Source organism: Geotrypetes seraphini, chromosome 1 (assembly GCF_902459505.1).
Source record: "Geotrypetes seraphini chromosome 1, aGeoSer1.1, whole genome shotgun sequence".
Taxonomy (NCBI): domain Eukaryota; kingdom Metazoa; phylum Chordata; class Amphibia; order Gymnophiona; family Dermophiidae; genus Geotrypetes; species Geotrypetes seraphini.
Genome location: NC_047084.1, coordinates 443,218,504 through 443,244,893, shown reverse-complemented (window position 1 = coordinate 443,244,893; position 26,390 = coordinate 443,218,504). Strand labels below are relative to the sequence as shown.

The 26,390-nt window shown below is 42.6% G+C and overlaps 1 protein-coding gene across 4 annotated transcripts in view; it reads right to left on the bottom strand.

Moving 5' to 3' along the window:
• CCDC171 (coiled-coil domain containing 171) overlaps nt 1–26,390 on the bottom strand; it is a 608,461-nt gene that overhangs the window by 324,087 nt on the left and 257,984 nt on the right. For all 4 annotated transcript variants that reach the window (XM_033920389.1, XM_033920380.1, XM_033920408.1 and 1 more), the window contains exon 18: nt 4,214–4,440. In XM_033920389.1, coding sequence (XP_033776280.1) covers nt 4,214–4,440 — 227 coding nt within the window. The remainder of the gene's footprint in view (nt 1–4,213; nt 4,441–26,390) is intronic.

Genomic DNA, 26,390 nt, shown 5'->3' with positions numbered 1-26,390 from the left:
GAGTTCTTTGAGGACAGGATATAAAACCAAATAAACAAATACTAATACATAATACAAAACTGAGGGGAACTGGAAAGAGCACAGGAAGTATCAAAAAGAATGTCACCGAGTGGTTCGAAAAGCCAAAAGAGAGTATGAAGAGAGGCTAGCCAGGGAAACACGAAATTTCAAACCGTTCTTTAGATATGTTAAAGGGAAGCAACCAGCTAGGGAGGAGGTGGGACCGCTGGACGACGGAGACAGGAAGGGAGTGGTGAAGGAGGAGAAAGAAGTGGCAGAAAGACTTAACATGTTCTTTTCATCTGTATTTACAAATGAAGACACATCCAACATACCAGAACCTGAGCAATTCTTCAATGGAAATCAAGCAGAAAAATTAACATCCATGGAAGTTAGAGGTTAGAAAAGCAAAAGGGGAATACGAAGAGGGGCTGGCCAGGGAGGCGAAAAACTTCAAGGCATTCTTCAGTTACGTAAAGGGGAAGCGACCAGCGAGAGAGGAGGTGGGGCCGTTGGACGATGGGGACAGGAAGGGAGTGATTAAGGAGGATAAAGAGGCAGCTGAGAGGTTGAACGCGTTCTTCTCGTCGGTTTTCACGAGAGAAGACACATCTAATATACCGGACTCACAGGAGCTCACGAGTGGGGAACAGGCCGAAAAATTGGAGCACATAGAGGTAAGTAAGGAGGATGTCCTCAAACAGATAGACAGGTTAAAATGCGGCAAATCACCGGGCCCGGACGGGATCCACCCAAGGGTTCTGAAGGAACTGAGACAAGAAATAGCGGGCACAATCCAGCATGTATGCAACCTATCCTTGAAAACTGGAGAGGTACCAGAGGACTGGAAATTGGCGAATGTCACACCTATCTTCAAGAAGGGATCGAGGGGTGACCCCGGGAACTACAGGCCGGTGAGCCTGACTTCAATTATAGGGAAGATGGTGGAAGCTATGATCAAGGACAGCATTTGTGAGCACATCGAGAGAAATGGCCTACTGAGAACAAGCCAGCACGGATTCTGTAAGGGAAGGTCGTGCTTAACGAACCTTCTGTACTTCTTTGAGGGAATAAGCGGTCGGGTGGACAATGGGGAACCCATTGACATCATTTACCTCGATTTTCAAAAGGCTTTCGACAAGGTGCCACATGAAAGGCTGCTTAGGAAGCTGTGGAAACACGGGGTGGGAGGGGATGTGCACAGATGGATCAAGCACTGGTTGTCGGGTAGACTGCAGAGGGTTGGAGTAAAGGGTCAATATTCTGACTGGTGGGGAGTCACAAGCGGTGTGCCACAGGGATCGGTGCTGGGGCCGTTACTCTTCAACATATTTATCAATGACCTGGAAACGGAGGCAAAGTGCAAGGTTATAAAATTTGCAGATGATACCAAACTGTGCGGCAGAGTTAGTTCCAGGGAGGAGTGTGAGGACCTGTAAAGGGACCTGGAGAAGCTGGAAGACTGGGCAAACAAATGACAAATGCGCTTTAACGTGGAAAAATGCAAGGTCATGCATATAGGGAAAAAGAACCTGTTGTTCAACTATAAATTGGGGGGGGCATTGTTGGGAGACAGCAGACTTGAGAGAGACTTGGGTGTGCTGGTGGATGCATCACTGAAGCCATCTGCACAGTGCGCAGCAGCCTCGAAAAAAGCCAACAGGATGCTGGGCATCATAAAGAGGGGCATCACAACTAGGACGCGGGAAGTCATCATGCCATTGTATCGAGCGATGGTGCGTCCACATCTGGAATACTGCGTTCAGTATTGGTCGCCATACCTCAAGAAGGACATGGCAGTACTTGAGAGAGTCCAAAGGAGAGCAACGAAACTGGTAAGAGGGCTGGAACACTGCCCATACGCCGAGAGGTTGGATAGGCTGGGGCTCTTCTCTCTGGAAAAAAGGAGGCTCAGGGGAGATATGATAGAGACCTTCAAGATCATGAGGGGCATAGAGAGGGTGGATAGGGACAGATTCTTCAGACTGAAGGGGACAACAGGTACGAGGGGGCATTCGGAGAAACTGAAGGGAGATAGGTTCAAGACAAATGCAAGGAAGTTTTTTTTCACCCAAAGGGTCGTGGACACTTGGAATGCGCTACCGGAGGAAGTGGTCAGGCAGAGTACGGTACAGGGATTCAAACAGGGATTGGACGGATTCCTGAGGGATAAAGGGATCGTGGGATACTGAGAGAAGTATCCAGGAATTAAGTATAGAAACCCGACCAGGTCGTGCATGTGCAAGACCGGAGGGTTAGGACTTCGATGGGAAGATAGGACTTAAATGGGAAATCAAGGGGGCCCCTTCTGGTGATTCAGACAGGTTTGGGCCGCCACAGGAGCGGACTGCTGGGCATGATGGACCTATGGTCTGACCCGGCGGAGGCACTGCTTATGTTCTTATGTTCTTAAGTGAGCCTTGTAGATGTATGCAGGCAGATAGAAAAACTAAAAACTGACAAATTCCCGGGTCTGGACGGAATCCATCCAAGGGTTCTGAAGGAATTAAAGGAGGAGATAGCGGAACTACTGCAGCAAATTTCCAATCTATCCCTGAAAACAGGCATGATCCCAGAGGACTGTAAGATAGCCAACATTACGCCCATCTTTAAAAAGGGATCAAGAGGTGACCTGGGAAACTACAGACCGGTGAGTCTGACCTCGGTTCCGGGGAAAATGGCGGAAGCACTGATAAAAGAAAACATTGATGAACATTTTGAAAGAAACAAACTTCTGATAACCAGCCAACATGGTTTCTGCAAGGGGAGATCGTGCCTAACGAACTTATTGCACTTCTTCGAAGGAATTAACAAACGGATGGACAAAGGAGACCCCATAGACATCATATATCTAGATTTCCAAAAAGCCTTTGACAAGGTGCCCCATGAACGCCTACTCCGGAAACTGAAGAACCATGGAGTGGAAGGAGACGTACATAGATGGATCAGAAACTGTTTGGCGGGTAGGAAACAGAGGGTAGGAGTGAAGGGCCACTACTTGGACTGGAGGAGGGTCACGAGTGGGGTCCTGCAGGCTCGGTGCTCGGGCCGCTACTATTTAATATATTTATAAATGATCTAGAAACAGGGACGAAGTGTGAGATAATAAAATTTGCCGACAACACCAAACTATTTAGTGGAGCTCGGACTAAAGAGAACTGCGAAGAATTGCAAAGGGACTTGAACAAACTAGGGGAATGGGCGACGAGATGGCAGATGAAGTTCAACATTGAGAAATGTAAAGTATTACATATGGGAAACAGAAACCCGAGTTACAACTATACGATGGGAGGGATGTTATTAAATGATAGTACCCAAGAAAGGGACTTGGGGGTAATGGTGGACATGACAATGAAGCCGACGGCACAGTGTGCAGCGGCCGCTAAGAAGGCAAACAGAATGCTAGGCATAATCAAGAAGGGCATTACAACCAGAACAAAAGAAGTTATCCTGCCACTGTATCGGGCGATGGTGCATCCGTATCTGGAGTACTGCGTCAAATATTGGTCACCGTATCTTAAGAAGGACATGGCATTACTCGAGAGGGTTCAGAGGAGAGCGACGCGTCTGATAAAGGGGATGGAAAACCTTTCATACACTGAGAGATTGGAGAAACTGGGTCTCTTTTCCCTGGAGAAGAGGAGACTTAGAGGGGATATGATAGAGACTTAAAAGATCATGAAGGGCATAAAGAGAGTAGAGAGGGACAGATTCTTCAAACTTTCGAATAATAAAAGAACAAGAGGGCATTCAGAAAAATTGAAAGGGGAAAGATTGAAAACAAATGCTAGGAAGTTCTTCTTTACCCAACGTGTGGTGGACACCTAGAATGCGCTTCCAGAGAGCGTAATAGGGCAGAGTACAGTACTGGGGTTCAAGAAAGGATTGGACAATTTCCTGCTGGAAAAGGGGATAGAGGGGTATAGATAGAGAATTACTGCACAGGTCCTGGACCTGTTGGACCACCACATGAGCGGACTTCAGGGCACGATGGACTTCAGGTCTGACCCAGCAGAGGCATTGCTTATGTTATATTCTTACAAATTAGGTGATTTTCAAAGCTTGCTAATTTTCATATCTATATTCATGCAGCTTTTTAACCCTAAAAAATATTGATTTTTTTTTTTTTTCAAATTTCTCTTATCCCAAATTAAAGAACAAAGTTGGTCATGAATATTTTCTCTCACTAACACGTCAATGTGCGTATACATACCATGATGGGTACTTGAGCCTTTGCACCAACTTTTAGAGCTTGTGAATTGGCTCTATGAAGTCCATGGGCTAGTCTGTGAGCTAAGGAATTCTTTTCTCCACAGCCAGTGAACTGGTTATTACCAACTGGTACATTCTGCATCAACATACTCAATTTGTCCATGAGCTTTGAAAAGGAACTCCTGGCACCAGTAACCACTAAATGTCTACATGAACGAGAATGTATATCTGTAAAAGAGAAACAAAGAAAACTGTTTAGTTTACAGATCAGGCATTTTGGAAGAACATATAACTGTACATGATACAGGATTTTATAACTATATTGGTATATGTCTTGCTTGAGTGAGGGTTCAGTGCTGAGCCTTCACAGAACAGATTGACTAGCTATGAAATTTAAAAACGAAATCTATTTTTTAAAACCAAAACATACTGAAGCCTATTTACTGCACATGCAGCCTGTCTTAAATGTAGAGTTTCTTGTGAAGTCCATTAAAAACCCTCCTATGGTTAGCTTCTGTCCAATCCCAAACACAAAGTGCAGGAGGTTAAAGACAGCTTTACTCTAACCCAGGCCTAACCCTAGCCTAGCCATATAGCTTCAAACTTTCCAGGAAAGAGATTTCCTACCTTAGCAGTTTTCTATTCTCAGCCTGGATACATACATAACAGAGGCATATACAGATAGGCAGCTCTTTCTTCCCTAGTCCCATCTTCAGATACCCTTCCTGGGAACTCCCTGGAGAATCCTTCCTCCCTGTACTGGACTTCTCTAAGAATTTTAACTCTCTCTCTCAGCCTGGACCCCATACTCCTGGTTCAGCAATGGATGATATAATGGGTCAATTTGATAAATTGAACAGTAGCAAATCACCTGGACCGGATGGTATACATCCCAGAGTGCTAATAGAATTGAAAATGAACTTGCAGAGCTATTTTTAGTAATTTGTAATTTTTTTTTAAAAAACCAGCATAGTACCAGAAGACTAGAGAGTGGTCAATGTGACGCCGATTTTTTTAAAAGGGTTCCAGAGGTTATCCGGGAAATTATAGACCAGTGAATGACATCAGTGCTGGGCAAAATGGTAGAAACTATTATAAAGAACAAAATGACAGAACATATACGCAAGCATGGATTAATGAGAGAAAGCCAACATGGTTTTAGTCAAGGGAAATCTTGCCTCACCAATCTATTGCATTTCTTTGAAGGGGTGAATGAACATGTGGATAAAGGTGAACCAGCTGATATTGTGCATTTGGATTTTCAAAAGGTGTTTGACAAAGACCTCATGAAAGACTTCTGAGGAAATTAGAAAATCAAGGGGATAGCAAGTAATGCAGACAACAAAGAAAAATGGGGAGACCCAATAATCCACAGTGAAAACAACCCGGCTCATGTGCCTAAGGCCCCACCCATAGAAGGGGCCTAAGGCTACTGAGCCTATTCCGGTTGGCCCAGGCGCCTCAGGCCTCACCTGTGGGTGGGGTTTGAGCGCCTGGGCCGATCAGACCCTAAGGCCAGCCATTCAAGGGATGGCTGGCCTGCCGGACGAATGGACTTGGCACTCATCTGTCCAGCCAACAATTTTCAGGTATGGGGAGGATCGGGGAGTCGGCAGGGGGGGGTCTCGCGGGTCGGGGGAGGTTTTCGGTGGGCTGATCAGGGGTTCGGGGGGGCGGTCATGGGGGTTTTTATCAGGACAGGAGGGCCTGGGATCCCTCCTGCCCTGATTTTAATGGGGGTGGGGGATAGGGTGGTCACCTGGGCAGGAGGGTTTGGGCTCCCTCCTCCCCGATCTTAGGGGGGATCGTGTGGCCAGGAGGGCTTGGGCTCCCTCCTGGCACAATGTCAGCGGGGGAGTCACCTGGGCAGGAGGGCTTGGGCTCCCTCCTGGCCCGATGTCAGCGGGGGGGGGGGGGTCGCGTGGCCAAGAGAGCTTGGGCTCCCTCCTGGTCCGATCGTAATCGGCGGGGCCTGGAGGGCTTGGGCTCTCTCCTGGCACGATGTTGTCGGCGGGGGGTCGCGGATCTCCAGGGCAGGAGGCCTTGGACTTCCTCCTGCCCCGATGTTATGGGGGGGGTGGATTCTGAAACCGGTGTTATTTTTGACATACACCGGTCACAGACCCCAGGTTTTAGGCGAAGGACTGGCTCCTCTTTCACCTAAAAGCTCTTGTGTTGGACGTTTGGGACTTAGGCTTTTTTTAGGTTAATTATATGTTGTTAGTGTACAAGTAGTGGTGGTCTGGGCGTTTAAACAGCTGAACGTAGAGGCAGGCCATTATATTTTAAAAAAACCTCCTTTTGGATGTATCTACTTTCTACGTTTCTACTTTCTGCTTCTACTTTCAACGTTTAAGGCCTTAGGCCAAAAGGGAACTTAGACGTTTTTTTTTATTATGCCCCTCCATCTGTTTTGGATTAGCCTTTAATATTTTTATGAATCAAATGGATCCATGAATAGAAACAATTTAATTTTCCTTTGAATCTGTCTAGGTTATTTTCTTCATGCAAATATGCTGACAATGAATTCCATATTTGAGGGGCCATTACAGAAAAAATTGTGTTTCGCCGGGTATTAATGATTCTTAATGATGGAATGGAAAGTAGATGTTTATCCTCAGATCTTAGGGCTCCTTTTACAAGGGTGCATTAGGGCCTTAACACGCGCTAAAATCCTATGCACGCTAGCCGCTCCCACCTCTTCTTGAGCAGGTGGTAGTTTTTCAGGTAGCGCACGCTATAGTGAGCGCTAATCCGGTGCTTGCGCTAAAAACGCTAGCGCACCTTTGTAAAAGGAGCCCTTAGGGGTATAGGGGGGTAAGAATCCTTTCTAAGAATAATGGGGATTTAGACATTTGGACTTTAAAGGTTAATAGGGCTATTTTGTAAGTGGTTCTGTGATTTATGGGAAGCCAGCGAGCCTTCTTTAAGGATAAAATTAAAGAGCCATTAGATAGGCGGCAATGTTTTGTTGTGGATTAGAAACTGAATATTGGACGGAAAACAGAAGGTAGGGTTAAATGACCATTTTTCTCAGTGGAGGAGGGAAGATACTGGAATGCTGCAAAGATATGTTACCTGATTGTTCTGAGATAAATATCTTTATCAAGTCCACAAAATGGAGGTTCCAAATAGAGAATGACACAGGGACAAATTTTTCCCCGTCCCTGCAGGAACTCAATTTCCCCGTCCTGCCACCACGAGTTTTGTCGCTGTCCCTGTCATATTCCTGTAAGCTCTGCCTTAAACGCACAAGCCTCAAACACTTATGATTTTAAAGTGTTTGAGGCTTGTGCAGATTAGGACAGAGCTTAAAGGAATGGGGCAGGGGACAGGAAAAGAACTAGCCTGGATGGGAGGGGAAAATGAGTTCCCACGAGGATGGGGAAAAATTCTCTAGTTCCAAATCCTTAGTGAAGATATATAAAACTAAAGAAGAAATGCTATCATAGCTGGAACAGCAAAAAGGAATAAACTAAAAGTCGGTTACAAAGAGCATCATCATAAGACACGATTAGCAGAGCCATTTAGAGTGCTTAAATTTGCCCCTTCCTAATATCCAAAAAATTAAGTGTGATTGTCTCCCCCCTTCCTCCAATAAGCACACTTATTTGAGTGCTAGTGTACAATACAGTTTAGATAAGATGAGGCTTCCAAATGAATAACTTCTGCTCTTAACAGCAAAAAACAATTTCAATCACCTCAGACTCTCATGTGACACATCTTCCTCATAAATGACTGCCTTTTTGATCTAAAGTAACACTTAAGCAAAAAAAATCCCTATCAGCAATATTTGAGAGGGTCCCTATCATTGTCCCATATACTTCTTCAAATTTATCAATTCCATCATTCAGCTCCAAGAAATTCAAAGTAATATCTTCATTAGCCTACTGATCTCCAGGCAAATAAGAAGCCTGAATTATAAAAGGTATCAGATCTTGAAACAAGAGGTGGGGGGAGTTATTTTATTAAGAATTTTCTGCATATAAAATGAGGTTTAAAGTTGGAAAACAGTTATTAGAAAATTATGCAAGTATAAACATGCACACAAGTGTGTATAAGAACATAAGAATTGCCATATTGGGACAGGCTGAAGTATCTGGGACAGGCCAGTATCCTGTTTCCAACAGAGGCCAACCCAGGTCCCAAGCACCTAGCTAGATCCCAAGTAGCAACAAAAAGATGACTACTTTTACTTGAGTCATATATCAGTGTCTCTGAGGGCAGCATTTGGGAGATTATGAGAGGGATATGTGCTTATCACAGAGTACTTACTTGTGCCTGCCTTGGAATAGATGTAACTTTGGACAAGAGCAGGGCTTACTTTGTAGATAAAAAGGAAGTGGAACTGTGGAGCCAGAAAAGGTTTGGGTGGGCCAGGAGCAGAAGCAACAGGAGAAGAAGAGATAGATTCAGCATTACAGTAACTGTTTTCTGCGCTTCTCCAGGCTCATAGCCTACCCTCCTCTTCTCTGCAGGCTGCCTGGAAGGGAGGGATTACAATAGGATGCCCTTGCTTCTCTGGAGTCAGAAAATAAGTGGAAGAACTATGTTCCAGGCCATTCCCCCACAAATTAAGCCCTGTACCAGAGTATTAGTATGCTTCTGAGGATAATTCTGGAAACTCATTTTAGAAAGGCACATATGCTGCCTTTATAAATAAAAATTTGAAAAAATACATCTAACTAGTGGCTATTATAGCACTGACTTTGTAAAATTCATGATCTGTAGCATTCAGTTATTCGAACTATTAATTCTCCGTACAGGTTGTAGTAAATTTCATCACTGTTTTCTTTATTTTAAAACACAGAAATCTAAATCATTTACTTACTTGCAAAGCTTGATACATGTACTATAAATCGAACATATCTGTATTCTAAAACAAGAGAATATAATTTACCTTATTCCAAGGCAATTAAAATTTTACAACTACAATTACTTATTTCCCCACAGGATTTTGGTAATCATCCTTCTCATATAATGGACTTATGGCCCCAGCACACCCAATATGTCCTGCTTACTGCTAGATTTGTCAGGTCTGTAATTAATAATTGTGTTTAATGTTGATAAATAAAATTGTCAGTGCTCCTTCTACTAATTGGTATTCCAGATAACATTTAATGGGTTTATTTATGCCTTAATACAAGTCTTGTAATTTAGTTTTTCCCCTACTAGGCAGGTTTTAATCTGTCATTACTTGTCTTATAATGCTATCACTGTAAGACGACAACCATGGAGAAGCTCATTTACATACTAGAGTTCACTATTCTGCACTTTAAGAACTCCCAGTATTATGCTGAATGAAAATCTTTTCTTAAAGAGTAACGAAGAAAAGAATCCACAAGCAGCATTTGAAATAAAGTATTTCAAAATGCACATTTTGTCAGCTAATAGATAAAATTTTCTTTGAATGAATCTATAGGAATTTATCACAACAGCCTTTATAAAAATCCTCAGACAGAAATATGAGGTGAAGTTGTACACCAGTCCTACAAAAACAAATAAGTTTGAGCTCTATAAATACTGTACAGTATTCTACAGCACAACAGTATGTGCTTGGGCAGCCATAGTCAATAGTCTTTTGATAAACTAGAAAGTAACATTCAAAGAAAAAGAAATTCCATTTCCACAGCATAATTCAGGATGTCCTTGAATCAAGGCCAAGGCCACATGAGATTCCAACAGAATTTTTAATAAAACTTTCAAGACTGGCAATGAAAGAAAACTTTTTTTTCTTTTAATAATGTGTTATATTTACAAATGTACAGAGTAGCCCACTCCCTCCTGATGCTGGCCCCCCCTGAAGTGCCAATCCCCCCCCCAGTGAAGAGTGACAGGAGGGATGCCCACTCCCTCCTGCCACCGGCCCTCCCGATTCTCTGACACACCCTCAGGTGAAGAGTGGCAGAAGGGATGTCCACTCCCTCCTGCTGCCGACCCTCCCAAACCCCTGACATCCCCCACAAGCAAAGAGTAGCAGGAGGAATGCCTGCTACCTCCTGCCGCCGACACCTCGACATCCCCCCTACCACCAACATCCCTTCTGCCTTCTCCATGGGATTAGTCTTAGGAATCTGGCCAATTGGAGTCTTATGTCACTCCAGTGCCTCTCAGGTCACCAAGGAGCTGGATAAAGGATATGCACTACATGTAATCTACTTGGATTTCAGCAAAGCCTTTAATGCAGCTCCTCATGGAAGGCTCCTGAATAAGCTGAGAGGGCTGAACTTAGAACCTAAAGTCTGGAAATTGGTTGACCAACAGACAACAGAGGGTGGTGGTAAATGGAATGCACTCTGAAAAGAGGAAGGTGAGTAGTAGAGTAAGGGTTAGTACAGGGGCTGATTCTGTTTAATATATTTGTGAGAGACACTGCTAAAGAGTTAGAAGGAAAAATTTGCTTTTCTGCAGATAATACAAAGATAGCCAATATAGAGTAAATATCCAAGAGCAAGTAACCATAAGAAGAGATCTCCAAAAACTGAAGAATGGTCAAAGGTCTGGCAGTTAAAATGTAATTTAAAGAAGTGCAGAGTAATGCACTTGGGATGCTGAAATCCGAAAGAGATATACAAGATGGGAGGCAAGAAACTGATGAACACCACTCATAAGAGGAGCCTTGGAATGATAGTATCTGAAGATCTCAAGGTGACAAAACAGTGTGACAAGGCAGAGGCCACAGCCAGGATGCTAGGATGCACAGAGGGGTATAACCAGAAGAAGAAAGGCGGTGTTAACAGTGGCGTACCTAGCATATGTGACACCTGGGGCCCATCATTTTTTGTCACCCCCCACCCCATCTGTACGAAAAACATGATTTTTAGTAACAAGCCACAAGTCACACATGAGTACCTAGGAAAAAGCAGCATCTTACATATGCAGTGAGCAGTACATCAATACACCCATTGTAAAACTAAACAAGCCAGACTAGTACAGATCAATCCTACACCGTCAATCCTAACAGAAAACCATGTCTTTCAAACACAAAGAACACAGAAAATACCTTCGCCTAGTATGGAATATGTCATCACAAACTAACCCCTCCCTCTTTTACAAAATTGTAGTGTGGATTTTAGCCACGGTGGTAACAGTATGACGCTCATAGAATTCTGAGCATCAGAGCTGCTACCACCACGGCTGGCGCTAAAAAACGCTCCACAGTTTTGTAAAAGGGAGGATAAAATTGAAATACATAGACAAAGGTTAAATTGAACCAGCAAGAAGCTGGACTCTGCATACAATGCAACACCACAGAAACAGTGACACATGTGTCCTAAAGTAACAAATGAATAGAAAATTTTTATTCTACCTTTGTCTTCTCGGGTTTTTGCTTTCCTCATCTTCTTGTTACTCTCTTCCTTCCATCCACTCTCTGCCATCTCTCTGCCCCTATATGGCACCTTCTCTCCTTCTATGCCCCTTCCAGAAACTGTATGCCTCCCCCTTCCATCTCTCCTTTCACCCCCATTGGTCTGGCATCTCTCTCCCCACCTTCCCTCTCCCACATCTCTCTTCTGCAATCCCTTTCTTCCCTCATTTTCCTTTTCAATTTATTTTCTGCATCCGTCTACATTACGTTCTTACTACCCTCTCATCAATTTCCTTTTTTACTGTCTACCTACAGCTCGCCACCTCTTTCCCTCACCCCCTCCAGTATTTCCTTTTCCCCCATCATGTGCCCTCCTTTTATTTATCCCCTCCTTCCATCCTCTGCCCTCTTCTCTCTCTCCCTTCTCTCCACTTCTATCATCTGCCCCTTCTCTCTTCCCCCACTTCCATCATCTGCCCTCTTCTCTCTCCCCACTTCCATCATCTGCCCCTTCTTTCTCTTTCCCCCACTTCCATCATCTGCCCTCTTCTCTCTTCCCCTTCTCTCCACTTCCATCATCTGCCCCTTCTCTCTCTTTCCCCCACTTCCATCATCTGTCCTCTTCTCTCAATCTCTCCATCCACCACAGGCCCATTTTTCTCCCTCACCTTTCCGATTTTAGCAACAAGATCGGCAAGGCCCCCCGCGATGGAACTGTGCGGCATCGGCGCCCCCCCCCCTGCAATGGCATTCAGCGGCATCGGTGCCCCCCCTCCGCGACGGCACTCAGTGGCATCGGCGCCCCCCCCTGCCTCGCGACAGCACTCAAGTTCAGCATCCTTTTCCCGGCATCAGCAGAACTTCAGATCGGCAACAGGTGCTCAGTCAAAAGCTTCCCCTGACTCAGCTTCCTGTTTCCGCCCAGGCAGTTCAGTCAGGGGAAGCTTTTGACTGAGCACTTGTTGCTGATCTGAAGTTCTGCTGATGCCGGGAGGAGGCCGAACTTGAGTGCCGTCGCGGAGGGGGGTGTGCCGATGCCATTGAGTGCCATCACAGCCCAGGAATTTTCCGGACCTGTCCGGCTGTGCACCCCCCCTAAGGCTGCACCCGGGGCAGACCGTCCCCCCCTTGGTATGCCACTGGGTGTTAATGCCCCTGTACAAGTCATTGGTGAGGCCCCTCTTAGAATACTGTGTTCAGTTTTGGAGGCTGTATCTTGCTAAGGAAATAAAAAGACTTAAAACGCAGAAGAAAGTGACGAAATGGTATGGGGTTTGTGCCACAAGATGTATGAGGAGAGACTTGATTACCTGAAGATGTATATTCTAAAGGAAAGAAGAGACAAGGATGATATGATATAGACCTTCAAATGTGTGAAAAGTTTTAATATACAAACACACCTTTTGCAGAGATGGGAAGGTGGTAGAACTAGAGAACATGAATTTAGATTGCAGGAGGGAGGGGGACGCCGCAGAAATAACATCAAGTACTTCGTTTTTACTGAGGATGGGTAGATACCTGGAACATCCTCCAGTATGCAGCAATGGAAATGAAAACAGTAATGAAATTCAAAAATGTGTGTGATAAACACAAAGGAATACTGTATGGAAAGAATTGAACCAAACAAACCTAGCAATGATTAGATGGCAACTCCAGTAATTAGAAAGCAAAGTCACTGCCGGGCAGACTTCTATGGTAGAGAATGATGCAGTGAAAAAATTTGTTCCAGTCTCCACCCTGTCCCTGCAGACTCTGTCCCCATCTCCGCCCCTGTGGACTCTGTCCCCATATCCGCAGACTCTGGCCCCGCGGACACTGTCTGATCCCCTCCATCCCTGCGGACTCTGTCTGATCCCATCCGCACAAGTCTTGAATAGCTATTTTATACTGAAATCATTTTATTAAAGTATAAAAAGGAACAATATGTTGTACAGCTGTCATTTTATAAGCCACAATTATGTGCTAAAATTTCAGCACACCCACTTATGCCATGTCAATATAAAGGCATAAATGCAACACTTAATACGCCTCCCTCTTCCCCTCTGAGCACATCCTTACATTTGAATGCTAAGCAAATTGTGTGCTAAAATGATCACTAATCTCTATATTGGTCAAGATCAACAAAACAATACCTCTTCCAAGTGAAATTAGTGTTAAAAGCTCTACACAACCATCAAATTACAGAACAGAAAAAAGAGACCAAGTTCAATGCATCATGTGGTATCAAGACCCATAAAATTGAGCTCATTAAATCCCAAGGAAACCCCATATAATTCCCAACACTACATCCCAACATAACCTCCAACCCCCTCCCCCCAATACCTTCCATCTCAAGAAGAGAGCGGCAGTGCACAAAAATAATCCTCACAGTAGTAATTTATTTATTCTAGATTATGCTCCTTATGTGGAGAGTCTGTACACGAAACTCCCACCCACTTCATGGTCAACAGCTTAAGAACATAAGAATAGCCTTAATGGGTCAGACCAATGCTCCATCAAGCCCAGTAGCCCGTTCTCACGGTGGCCAATCCAGGTCACTAGTACCTGGCCAAAACCCAAGGTGTAGCAATATTCCATGCTACCAATACAGGGCAAGCAGTGGCTTAATCAATTGACTTCTCGAATGAAAGACTGTGGGGAACTCTGGGGCCAGGCAACAGAAAATACATTTCTTGGCCAACAATGAGGTCTTTTGAAAAAACTGGAATTTTCCAGTGTCCACAGAATGTCTCCTGAACAGCCCATCAAACAATAAATCCCCTATTCGGACAATGTAGGTTGAATACAATTAAGTGAATTGTTGACATATCTCATTCCAGAACTGTACAAAACATATGGCCTAAGTCTGCTGCTGCACATTTATGAGCGCTAAAATTATAGAATATCACTGAGCACAAAGCTGGAACTCTGCGCATAATTTATGCACATCATGGGTCATGCACTTGATATACTGCCTTTCTGTGGTACAACCAAGGCTGTTTATATATTATAAATATATTATATATGTTTTGCTCTCACCAAATACATACAAAAACACTACTAGTGGGCCTGCCTACCAAAACTCTCCCTCGCCTCCAAAGGGTACAAAATGCTGCAATCCGTGACATTACCCCTACATTAGCTTCCATGCATTGGCTGCCCATTCAAAAACGCTGCACCTTCAAGGCCATGGGCCTCGCTTTCAAAACCTTCCACGAAACGATTCCACACTACATACAACTAAACTACAAATTATTTTTCAAAACGACCACTGAGGTCCCAAGGAGAAAAATGACTGACCATACTTCCTGGCCGCTCCCTCAAAAACGAAACAGCCCGCAAACGCTCCTACTCACATTTCATACCCAGACTATGGCACACAATCCCCTCCATATGTTAGAACACTAGATGGACTTTAGAGCTTCAGGAAGGCTCTGAAAACCTTCCTCTTCACAAACACAGCGCCTTAAGGACATGCACCCAGCAATGCCATTCAGAGTCAATGCACCTTCACCACCTACTCTCACCAGATGCTGCTTAGTGCATACGTTTTATTGTCATGTCTATATTGTAAATTATGTCATCTATGTCCTGTTTCGATTATATTGTGGATGTATTTTGTAACTCGTTCTGGGCTCCTTTGGGAGGACAGGCTAAAAAAATGAGCAAATAAAGAAATAAATAAGGTCCACCCTGGTGTGTTCCCCATTTTTGAAACAACCAGATTGCTATTCCTCAAATCCAGAGACCATTCATGTAGTTGAAATACTTTGCTGAATTTTATCTGCTAAAAAATTTGGCATGCCAGGAAGATGCACTGCCTAGTAAAAATCTTCTCACTAGAGAATGACACGGTGACAAAATTCATCACCGTTCTCATCCCCGCGGATAACCGCGGGAAACCATCTTCATGTCATTGTTTAAGGAGAGAGGGAAGAATCAGAGTATAATTGGGCACAACCACTGACCCGCAAGCTTTGCTTTGAAGAATGCTGGTGTAGAAGGACCAAGGTTGAAATAGACACTAGAAAATGACATAGGATTATTTCCCGCGGTTATCTGCGGGGATGGGAACGGTAATGAATTTTGTCACCGTGTCATTCTCTACTTCTCACTCCTTGAGCATTTTTTACATTCTTCTATCTAAGAAATAGATTTTCTTACAGCCTTCTCCTAATCTGTACTTTTATTTATTCTCCTGGTGTTTTTTTAGCAGCCATATTTCAGCATGGTTAGATTTTTGCTTCAAATTCATTTCATACAACAAGAGCACCTTAAGTTTTCTTACAGAAGCATTCAAATCAGATTAATCCTGTGATAAAAAGAGCCTACCTGTGTCCTAACTTGCTATGGGCCTTAAGGCATTTTTTGGAGACTGGGCTGATTTGGATTTGCTATAACAAAACATAAAACTTTATGCAATCAACACTTTTTATTGTTCTTTTATGTCAAAAGTATAGAACACACTGTCTACATCAGTGAAACAAATGCCTCTTTTAATGTATTTTTAATTGTATTGCTTAGATCAGGGGTGTCAAAGTCACTCCTCGAGGGCCGCAATCCAGTCGGGTTTTCAGGATTTCCTCAATGAATATGCATGAGATCTATTTGCATGCACTGCTTTCATTGTATGCTAATAGATCTCATGTATATTCATTGGGGAAATCCTGAAAACCCGACTGGATTGCGTCACTCAAAGAGAGACTGACACCCCTGGCTTAGATAGTAGAATATGAAAAATATAGAAAGGTGTTAAGACTTTATGTGGCTTTCAGCAATGCTCCAATTGCTACTGTCTGATCCCAAATTCTGCATGTTTCTCAGCACAGAAATAAAGTGTCGTCGTCCCCCCACACACACATACCCCTTTCTCATTGATCCATTTGTACTAGGGCAGTTCTGTTTGAGGTACAGGATGAAAACTTTCAGCAACCTGAAAGTCTAATTGATACATAGTAGTTTTTCTTTTTCTAACTTGTGCCCCTGAGCATGTTAGACTGGAAATGAACTCTCCATCTTATGTTGGAGACATCTGTAGTGAGAATACACCAATGCTGATACTGTTAGAAAGGGTGACCTTTCAAATTCTGAGGAGATGTCCACAAATGAAATGTTCTTAGTCAGGAGAACAGCGACTTTAATTTACAGGAAAGAGGCTGCAAAAACTGATTCCATTAAAATGAACTCCCCTTCATATCTTCACATATGGAGTCAGGCAGAGACCAAAGTGAACCATAGCAGCCATGATGCCAATATTTTCATGTACTACTTTACTATTACTGACTTTGAATTTCTGAACAGATAAGACATTTCTCTGGAGATTGGACATTCCGTCCTTTGGTAAGAAAGCCTTGGTTTGCGAGGGTGACATAGTGGCTAGAGCTACAGCTTCAGCACTGAGGCTGTGGGTTCAAACCCCACTGCTCTCTGTGACCCTGGGCAAGTGACTTAATCCTCCACTGCCCCAGGTACATTAGACAGATTGTGAGTCCACCAGGACAGATAAGGAAAATAATTGAAGTACCTGTATGTGAACCTCTTTGAGCATAGTTGTAAAACTACAAAAAGGCGGTATACAAAACCCAATCCCTTTCCATAACCAATAGTGTTCCTTTGAAGGGTAAGGCTGTTCTTGGCTAGAGGTTGCTTTGGCTGACTAATTATGAGACTTTTTGTTGACTCTTCTGTTTTGGCCTTTGAGCAAACTGTTGAATTTTTTGTTTGTTTGTGTTTTGTCTGCAAAATTGTTGGTAACACCTCCTCTAGTAGGATTGCATCCTGATAAAATGGATGAATTATGGTCATCTAAAGCACATAGGGACTCACTGTGGAGGCCATCAATGTCTGCAAAGTCATACAATTATGCCTATTGTTTCTTTCAACTTTGTGCCAAAAGACTATCTTCTGTACAAGCAGCATTCACTATGTTTTGGAGGTCATATTCTTTGTGGCTAAAGGATCATAACCAGGTAAGCCTATGAGCAGTTGTAGACAACTTTGAGGCAATTCAAAGGCATCATATGTGGAGTATATTAGATGTTTTCCACAATATGTCACTTCTAATAGGTGTGCTTGGATTTTTGGTTTTAAACCTCCTTTCAGGGAATCTGAAGCCTTTCAAAGGTTGTTTGCCTCCCCCCAGGTATAAGTGAATGTACTGCACTATAGATGGTTGGTGGGCTGTTATAAAATTACTCATTAAGAATAGCAGGATACATATATAGAAGCCAAGTAGGCATCTATTTGGGTGATATTTTATAAACATCAGTGCAAGTGGTGGAAATTGATGCACAAGAAAGTATATATGGATGCACATAAATTAGTGTTATAAAATCAGCATGCATACTTGTAAATTCTTCCTGCACTCTGCCCAGACCACCTCCCCAGCAGAACCCACAATAAAGTACATGAGTTGATATCATCATGCATACTTTAATGCCTGGTGCTAATTTGAAAGAGAAATATTACAGAAACATAGAAATAGACGGCAGATAAGGGCCACGGCCCATCTAGTCTGCCCACCCCAATGACCCCTACCTTTCTCTGTGAATAGATCCCATGTGTCTATCCCATTTGGCCTTAAAATCAGGCACGCTGCTGGCCTCAATAACCTGAAGTGGAAGACTATTCCAGCGATCAACCACCCTTTCAGTGAAAAAGAATTTCCTGGTGTCCCCGTGCAGTTTCCCGCCCCTGATTTTCCACGGATTCCCCCTTGTTGCCGCGGGACCCTTGAAAAATAAGATATCTTCTTCCACCTCGATGCGGCCCATGAGATACTTGAATGTCTCGATCATGTCACTCCTCTCTCTGCGTTCCTCGAGTGAGTACAGCTGCAACTTATCCAGCCGTTCCTCGTACGGGAGATCCTTGAGTCCCGAGACCTTCCGGGTGGCCATTCTCTGGACCGACTCCAGTCTCAGCACATCCTTACGGTAATGCGGCCTCCAGAATTGCATACAGTATTCCAGGTGGGGCCTCACCATGGATCTATACAATGGCATAATGACTTCAGGCTTACGGCTGACAAAACTCCTGCGTATGCAACCTATGATTTGCCTTGCCTTGGATGAAGCTTGCTCCACTTGATTGGCAGTCTTCATGTTCTCACTGATGATCACCCCTAAGTCTCGTTCTGCTTCAGTTCTTGTTAGGATCTCGCCATTAAGGGTGTAAGTCTTGCATGGATTTTGGCTGCCCAGGTGCATGACTTTGCATTTTTTGGCATTGAAGCTGAGTTGCCAGGACCTAGACCAGCGCTCCAGTAGGAGTAGGTCGTGCATCATGTTGTCGGACATTGAATTTATGTCTGTTGTGCTTTTGCCCACTACATTGCTTAGTTTGGAGTCATCGGCGAATAATGTTATTTTACCTCGCAGCCCTTCTGCCAAGTCTCTTATAAAGATGTTGAATAGGATCGGGCCCAAGACCGAGCCCTGCGGCACTCCACTGATTACCTCCGTCATTTCGTAGGGGGTGCCATTCACCACTACCCTCTGAAGCCTACCTCCAAGCCAGTTCCCAACCCATTTCGTCAATGTGTCGCCCAATCCTATAGAATTCATCTTGCTCAGCAACCTGAGGTGTGGTACGCTATCGAATGCTTTACTGAAGTTCAGGTATACGATGTCCAGGGACTCCCCAACATCCGCATGTTTGCAAAAAAATGATTAAAATTACCATGTAAACGTGGCATTATGAATGCTTTCTTGCCCTTTTCAAAATTCAGATAACAACCCCCTGATCTTCTCTCTGTGAGATTGTATGCCACAAAAGTGGGCCTTAACAAATAACACAGAAAACTTACTTCCAAAATTATTTCAGAAGAGGCTGGAAGCATTAAAACTTGCCGATCTTGACCAGGTCATGATATCTCCAGTTCCTCTAGTATTTTAGGACAGGATATGCTGATATAGAGCCTGTTCTAAAGTACCGTATTTTTCGCTCCATAAGACGCACCTGATCATAAGACGCACCCTAGATTTAGAGGAGGAAAACAAGAAAAAAAAATCTGAATAAAATTCTCCCCGTCAGGCCCTGCACCTAACCTCATACTCCTTGCCAAGCTCTGCACCCTGTCCCCCTTCCCTGCCAAGCTCTGTACTCCGGCCCCTCTCTGCTGGTCTAGTGGCAGACCAGGACAGGGCACAGGGCAGGCAGGCAGTGCCCTCCTCCACTATGTACCTTTTTAAAATCCCGGCAAGGCCCCTCCATACCTGTTTTTAGGTTTAAACGATTTTTATTGATGATAATAAAACAGCAGAACAGTATGCTGTAGAAGTCAAACACTGGATCACAATTGAAAGAGACAGTTAGATTCAACCTCCCCTAAATACCTTCTATATCAATAATTCTTCCGGCCCTCAGAAGTGCCACCAAATGTTCAATAAGCTTTCATAACAGTTGGCTTTATGCACCTTATCGTCATCGGGTCACTTGTTAAATAATGTTAAATCTTCAATAAGTTAAGTAAAACCATCAACTTAACTAAGTTATAAAGTGAATAGTACTTAGCTTGGGTGGTAGACAAGGAGGGATAAAATCGCCAACATGTTTCACCCTTGGGGGGTTTCCTCAGGGCTACAATCCCTCAATTTGACTAGTTTCTCACGCCGTGGCCACCCGATATTAGATCAAATATCGGGTGGCCACGGCGTGAGAAACTAGTCAAATTGTGGTATTCGCTCCATAAGACGCACCCTTATTTACACCCACTTTTGGGGGGAAAAAGTGCATCTTATGGAGTGAAAAATACAGTAGAGAGTGAAGCAGGCACCTAAAATATCAAAGGGTCAACATATACGGTTATGTTAACCAATTTAGGACCAGAAATGTTAAATTTACCCAAAGCTGAGAATGGCATGCCTTGCCCATTTTGCTTTCAGGCAAAGGGGGGGCAAAGACAAGGCATCAACTATGGGGTATTAAGGTGGTGGCTTCTCCTAACCCCTCCACCATAGCACTGCTCAACATCAGTACCTTTCTTAAATCGAGACATCCTGGGTAACAGGTATAAATCCAAGTATCAATCTTTTTACATAGATGTTCATCTCGGGAAGGAAATTCACATGAACGAGAAATACATGTTTTTCAGGCCCATACTAGTTCCACCCAGATCAAGCCCAGAATATACCCCTAGAGTTTTAAGCTTATACAGTTTATATCACAGCTTTGTAAAACTGAGATTTAGGCATTTATGTGACATAAAGGGGTATTTTCAACATGTCTACATCCAAAAATATTGTATAGTTTATTATTTATAGCCTGACTTTAACAAGGCGGATTACAAGTTCACATACATAATTAATATAACAAACCAACAAACATATAAAATCAAAACAATTCCCATCATACATAGACATCAATGTCCATATTTTATCTTACAAAATAAGTGCCGTTTCAACAGTTTCTTAAAAGTGCAGAAGTCCTTCTGCTTTCTAATATAAACTAGAAGTTTATTCCATTCTGTAGGACCTGTGTATGAGAAAATGGATATTTTCAAATCAGAAAAACATTTTTGTTTCGAAAATGATCATTTGCTAGATGTTTTTGAGCTTTGTGCATCTATCTTTTAGGACCATTTTTGGAAAAACAACAACAACCAAGTAATTGATATGTAGGAGGGGCCATCATTCTTAGCAGACTGCCTGTACAGATATCCCAGCAGAGCAGTGGGGGCACCCTACAGTGAACTTCATCAAAAAGGTACCAGGTATACATCTCACCATAATCCCAACCTTATATGGTGAGCTCTCCAAAACCCATCCAAAACTTACTGTATCCATCTTTATCTGCAATAGCCCTTATGCCTGCAGGTATCATCTTAATGTAGGTAAAGTAGATTTTGGGGGACTCACACGTTTCACCACAGGTGTACTAGTTAGACTGAGAAATGGACTTGGGTCTCATTTCTATAGTCCACTGCACTGACCACTAGGCTACTCCAGGAATCTGCTTGCTACTCTAATAGGATTGGCCATTAACATCTGAAACTGTCAAACAGGCTGGTATGTACTGTTTCTTTCACATCTTTGGGTGGTGAAAGGGGATCAGTGACCACTGGGGAAGTAAGAGGGAGGTCATGTCTTAATTCCTTCAGTGGTCATCTGATCAGTTTGGGCACCTTTTTGGCACTTATTCGTTATTGAAACAGGTCTAGGCTCAAATGTCCAATTTTTGCCCTGGATGTTTTCTACAATGTTCCATTGTGGCAGAAAAATGTCCACATCATAAGTCTGCCCTAGTCCTGCCCAAACCATACCCCCAACACATCCCCTTGAGATTTAGATAAACTGCATAGAAAAGCATCTAAAATATGGTTTTGAAAATAGCGATTTGGACGATCTAGCAAGACAAGTGTCCAAATACCACTTTATGCTATTTTTTGACATTCTTCTCTTTTGAAAATGAGTACCATAATCATCAAAATACCAGTTTACGGCTGCATATCCAAACCTTGACTAAAGCTTCTAAAATAAACACCATGGACCTAATATTCAAACTTATTTCAACAGCAAGGAGAAGCTCCTGGCTCTAAGTCACCTCTCCGGGGCACAGAGTGCCACTGAAAATGCACGGTTAATGCCCCAGCTTAAAAAGACTATTTTGAGGGAATTCCAGAGGCAAAGTATCAGAGATTTGCAAGGGTTTAATAAACAGAAAAAAGTTTTGTGCACTTGGATGTCAATGACCAGAATAAGCTTAGAGACCCCTAGATAGGTAAGATTTTCCTCTCCTGGTAAATTCTATAGTGCAGGTGTTTCCAATTATAATCAAGAAATCAGTACCTGTTTACTACAGGTACAAGAAATCAGTACCTATTAAGTTTCAAATTCAAGTTTAATATTTTTCTTGATTGATCGCTTAATCAAATTCTAAGCGATGAACATATTAAAATATAGTCAAATAGAGACAAAACATTACAAACTTTAAATAATAACATTGGGTAGGCAAGGAGGATGGCAGTTTGAGTGCAGAGCTCCTCTCCCTGGACAATCTGCCTGCTTTTAAATATCAGCAGCAGTGGGAGATCAATTGCTTTTACACCTAAGCAGCAACGGGACCAACCCACCAACCTCTGCAGTCCATTGGAGAGATCAATCTACCTGCTTTTAAATATCAGCAACAGTAGGAAATCAACTGCTTTTTACACCTCAGCAGCAGCGGAACTATCCGCAACTACCAAGAGCACTCAGACCCGATCCAACCAAGAGTGTGAGCTCCACCTCCCCCTGCAGTACACTAGGAAGATCAACTGTTTTTTACACCTAAGCAGCAACAGGACCAGCCATCACTACCGAGAGCCCTTTGCCCTGATCCAGTCAGACAAGTAAGCTCTTCCCCAGCATTCCGTTGGAAAAATCAATATGCTTGCTTTTAAATATCATCAGAAGTAGGAGATCAACTGCTTTTACACCTAAGCAGCACCAAGACCAGCCGCCACTATCGAGAGCCTTTGTCCCAATCCAGCCAGACATGTGTGCTCTTCACCATACAATTTGTTGGAGAGATCAATCTGCCTGCTTTTAAATATCAGCAGCATTGGGAAAACAACTGCTTTTACACCTAAGCAGCAGCGGGTACATCAGCAACCACCAAGAGCCCACAGACCCGATCCTGCCAGGAGCGTGAAACCCTCCCCCTGCAGTCCATTGGAGAGATCAATCTGCCTGCTTTTAAATATCAGCAGCAGTGGAGATCAACTGCTTTTACATCTAAGCAGCAATGAGACCAGCCACAACCACCGAGAGCACTCAGACCCGATCCTACCAAGAGTGTGAACTCTTCCCCCCCTGCAATCCGCTAAGAAGATCGACCGTCGGCTCCGGGCGGCTTTCCCGCAGAGGAGAGAATCCTGTATTCACCGTGGACCTCATCTGGGGCAGCCTCCTTGGAGCGGCTGGGGCATGGGCAGTGTGTCTGGGAGGGAATGCATGGATGGGAGAACATCGCAGGGGAGGAGACATAGGCATCCTGGGACTGTCGGCCAGAAGAAGCCCTTTCTGGATACGTCAATCGCTCCTCCTAAACTTACTTGCTCCACTTCATTACTGACGCTGACCCATTCTGCTTCTATTCCTTTCTCTCCTCTCTTCTACCTTCCAAAGTATTTAGATCAATGCTGTCTTTTTAAAATGTTTATTTTATTTTTATTTTTCCTCTAACTCTACTTTTCACTTCACTATTACCCTCCAGGTACTTTAGTTAGATTGTGAGCCTTCGGGACAGTAAGGGAATTTTCCAAGTACCTTTCTTATTTCTAATCTTAATGTATATTTTCTGTAAACCGCTTAGAACCTAACGGATGTAGCGGTATATAAGAAATAAATTACATTACATTACATTACATTACATTACATTGCATAAGGTAAGATAGGAGTTTGAAATACAATTAATAAAGAAAAGCAAAACAAAGGAAAAATACAATAGGGATATAAATAACCACAGAGCATAATACAATAAAATAAAATCGCTGGTTTAAGAACTGTTTAATTAAATATTAAAAGCATCTTTACAAAGAAATGATTTTAGATTACTTTTAAATTTTCCCAGGTCCTGCTCATTCCGTAAATAAATTGGGAGAGCGTTCCAAGTTTGAGGAGCAGTTACCGAAAAAATAAACTGTCGTCTAGTATTAATAACCTTAAGTGATGGAATAGTCAACAAATTTTGCTCATTAGATCTCAAGGTTCTGATTGGATGATATGGTATTAATTGTTTAAATATGAATGCAGGAGTCTTGTAGAGAAGAGACTTAAAAACAAGCAAACAGAGTTTATATGTTATCCGATGGATAACTGGAAGCCAGTGTGCATCTATCAAAAGGGGCGTAACATGGTCATATTTTCTAGACTTAGTGATGAGTTTAATGGATACATTCTGGATAATTTGAAGACGTTTAATTTTGTTTAGTGGTATCCCCTTAAAAAGAGCATTACAGTAGTCCAATTTAGAAATCACTAAAGAGTGAATGAGAATGTTTATTGATTTAGGGCATAGAAATTTTGCAATAGATCGTATCCTACGTAATCTGTAGAATGTAGATTTAACTATGGTACTAATATGATCATGAAAGTTCAATTTTGTATCAAAAGTCACCCCTAAGATTTTTATATTATTAACTATTTGTAAAGGTATGTTTTTTATTGTGATGGGAGCAATAAGAGTAGAATTGTCTTTCCATGGGAAAAGCATCACGTTGGTTTTTTTAATATTAAGAGCAAGTTTATTTCTATTTAACCATTGATGAATTTGATCGAGTTTCTCACTGATCTCTTGGATATCAGATGTTTTGTTAGTATTTATTGGATGCAGAAGCTGAATATCGTCTGCATATGCAAACACCTGAAAACCCACGGATTGACATAGGGTAATTAAAGGAGCTAGAAAAATATTAAATAATAACGGAGAGAGAATAGATCCTTGAGGAATCCCATAAGTAGTTGATGAAGATTTAGATGTTGAATCATTAAAGAGAACAGTAGAAGTGCGGTTTGTTAAATAGGATATGAACCAAGAAAGAACTTGGTCCGTGACACCGATAGAGTGAAGTCTGTTAAGAAGAAGCTATGGTAAAGATAAGATGGGTACATTTGTCTATATAGTCTTAGAAATCAATGGCCAGCAATTTTGTCTGGCAAATAGAAACATGACAACAGATAAAGGCCGAATAGCCCATCCACAGTATCCATTATTTCCTCTTCCTAAGAAATCCCTCATGCTTGTCCCATGCTATGTTAAATTCATATACAGTCTTCGCCTCCACCACCTCTACTGGGAGACTATTCTACGTATCTATCACCCTTTCTGTAAAAAAGTATTTCCTTAGATTATTCATGAGCCTTAACTTTATCCCATGTCCTCTCCTTCAGGAGTTTCCTTCCTTTGAAAAAGACTCACCTCCTATACATTAACGCCATAGAGATTTTAAACATGTTTATCATAAACCCTCTCTCCCGTTTTTCTTCCAGAGTATACAAATTAATATCCCTAAGTCTGTCCCCATACGATTTATAACAAAGTCCATTAAACAATTTTATAGCAACCTTCTGGACTGACTCCAGAAGGTTTTTGAAGGTATGGTCTCCAAAACTGTGCATATTATTCCAAATGGGGCCTCACCAGAGACTTAAACAACGGCATTATGACCTCGTGTTTTCAAGTTTCAACTTTTATTTTGGTTTGATATATCACTTATAATTTATTCTAAGCGGTTTACATAAAAACATAATCTAAAAAATTAATTTAAAAGAGGGAGACTAACCTAGACAATTCAGATAATGGCGTGGACAAACACAGGATACAAGAGGAAAACAGCCAGGATTACATTATTCCATTAAAAAAAAAAAATTGATAGGGAGAAGTAAAAAACGAAAGGGAGTGCGAATAAACTGAAATCAGGGTCCTAATTTTCCTACTAGCTATTCCTCTCCTTATGCACCCAATCGTCTTCCTAGTTTTGCCACCCTGAAATTAAACATAATCACCCCTTCACCCCCAAATCACACTCCTCTTCCATACACAGAAGTACTTCACCTCTTATATTATACCGTTCTCTTGGATTTTTGCGGCCCAAGTGCATGACTGCATTTTTTCTAGCATTAAATCTTACTTGCCAGTTACGAGACTATTATTCAGGCTTAGCTAGATCTTGCCTTGTGTTATCCACACCTTCCGGGGTGTCTACCCTATTATAGAGCTTGGTATCATTCGCAAAAAGACAAACTTTGCCAGACAGTCCTTCCACAAAATCACTCGCAAAGATCTTAAATAGAGCCAGTCCAAGAACAGATCTCTGTGGCACTCCACTAACAACTTCCTTTTCCTCTGAGCAAGCTCCATTTATCTCCTTTGTCTCCATTTGTCTCCTTTGTCTCCTTCTACTTAACCA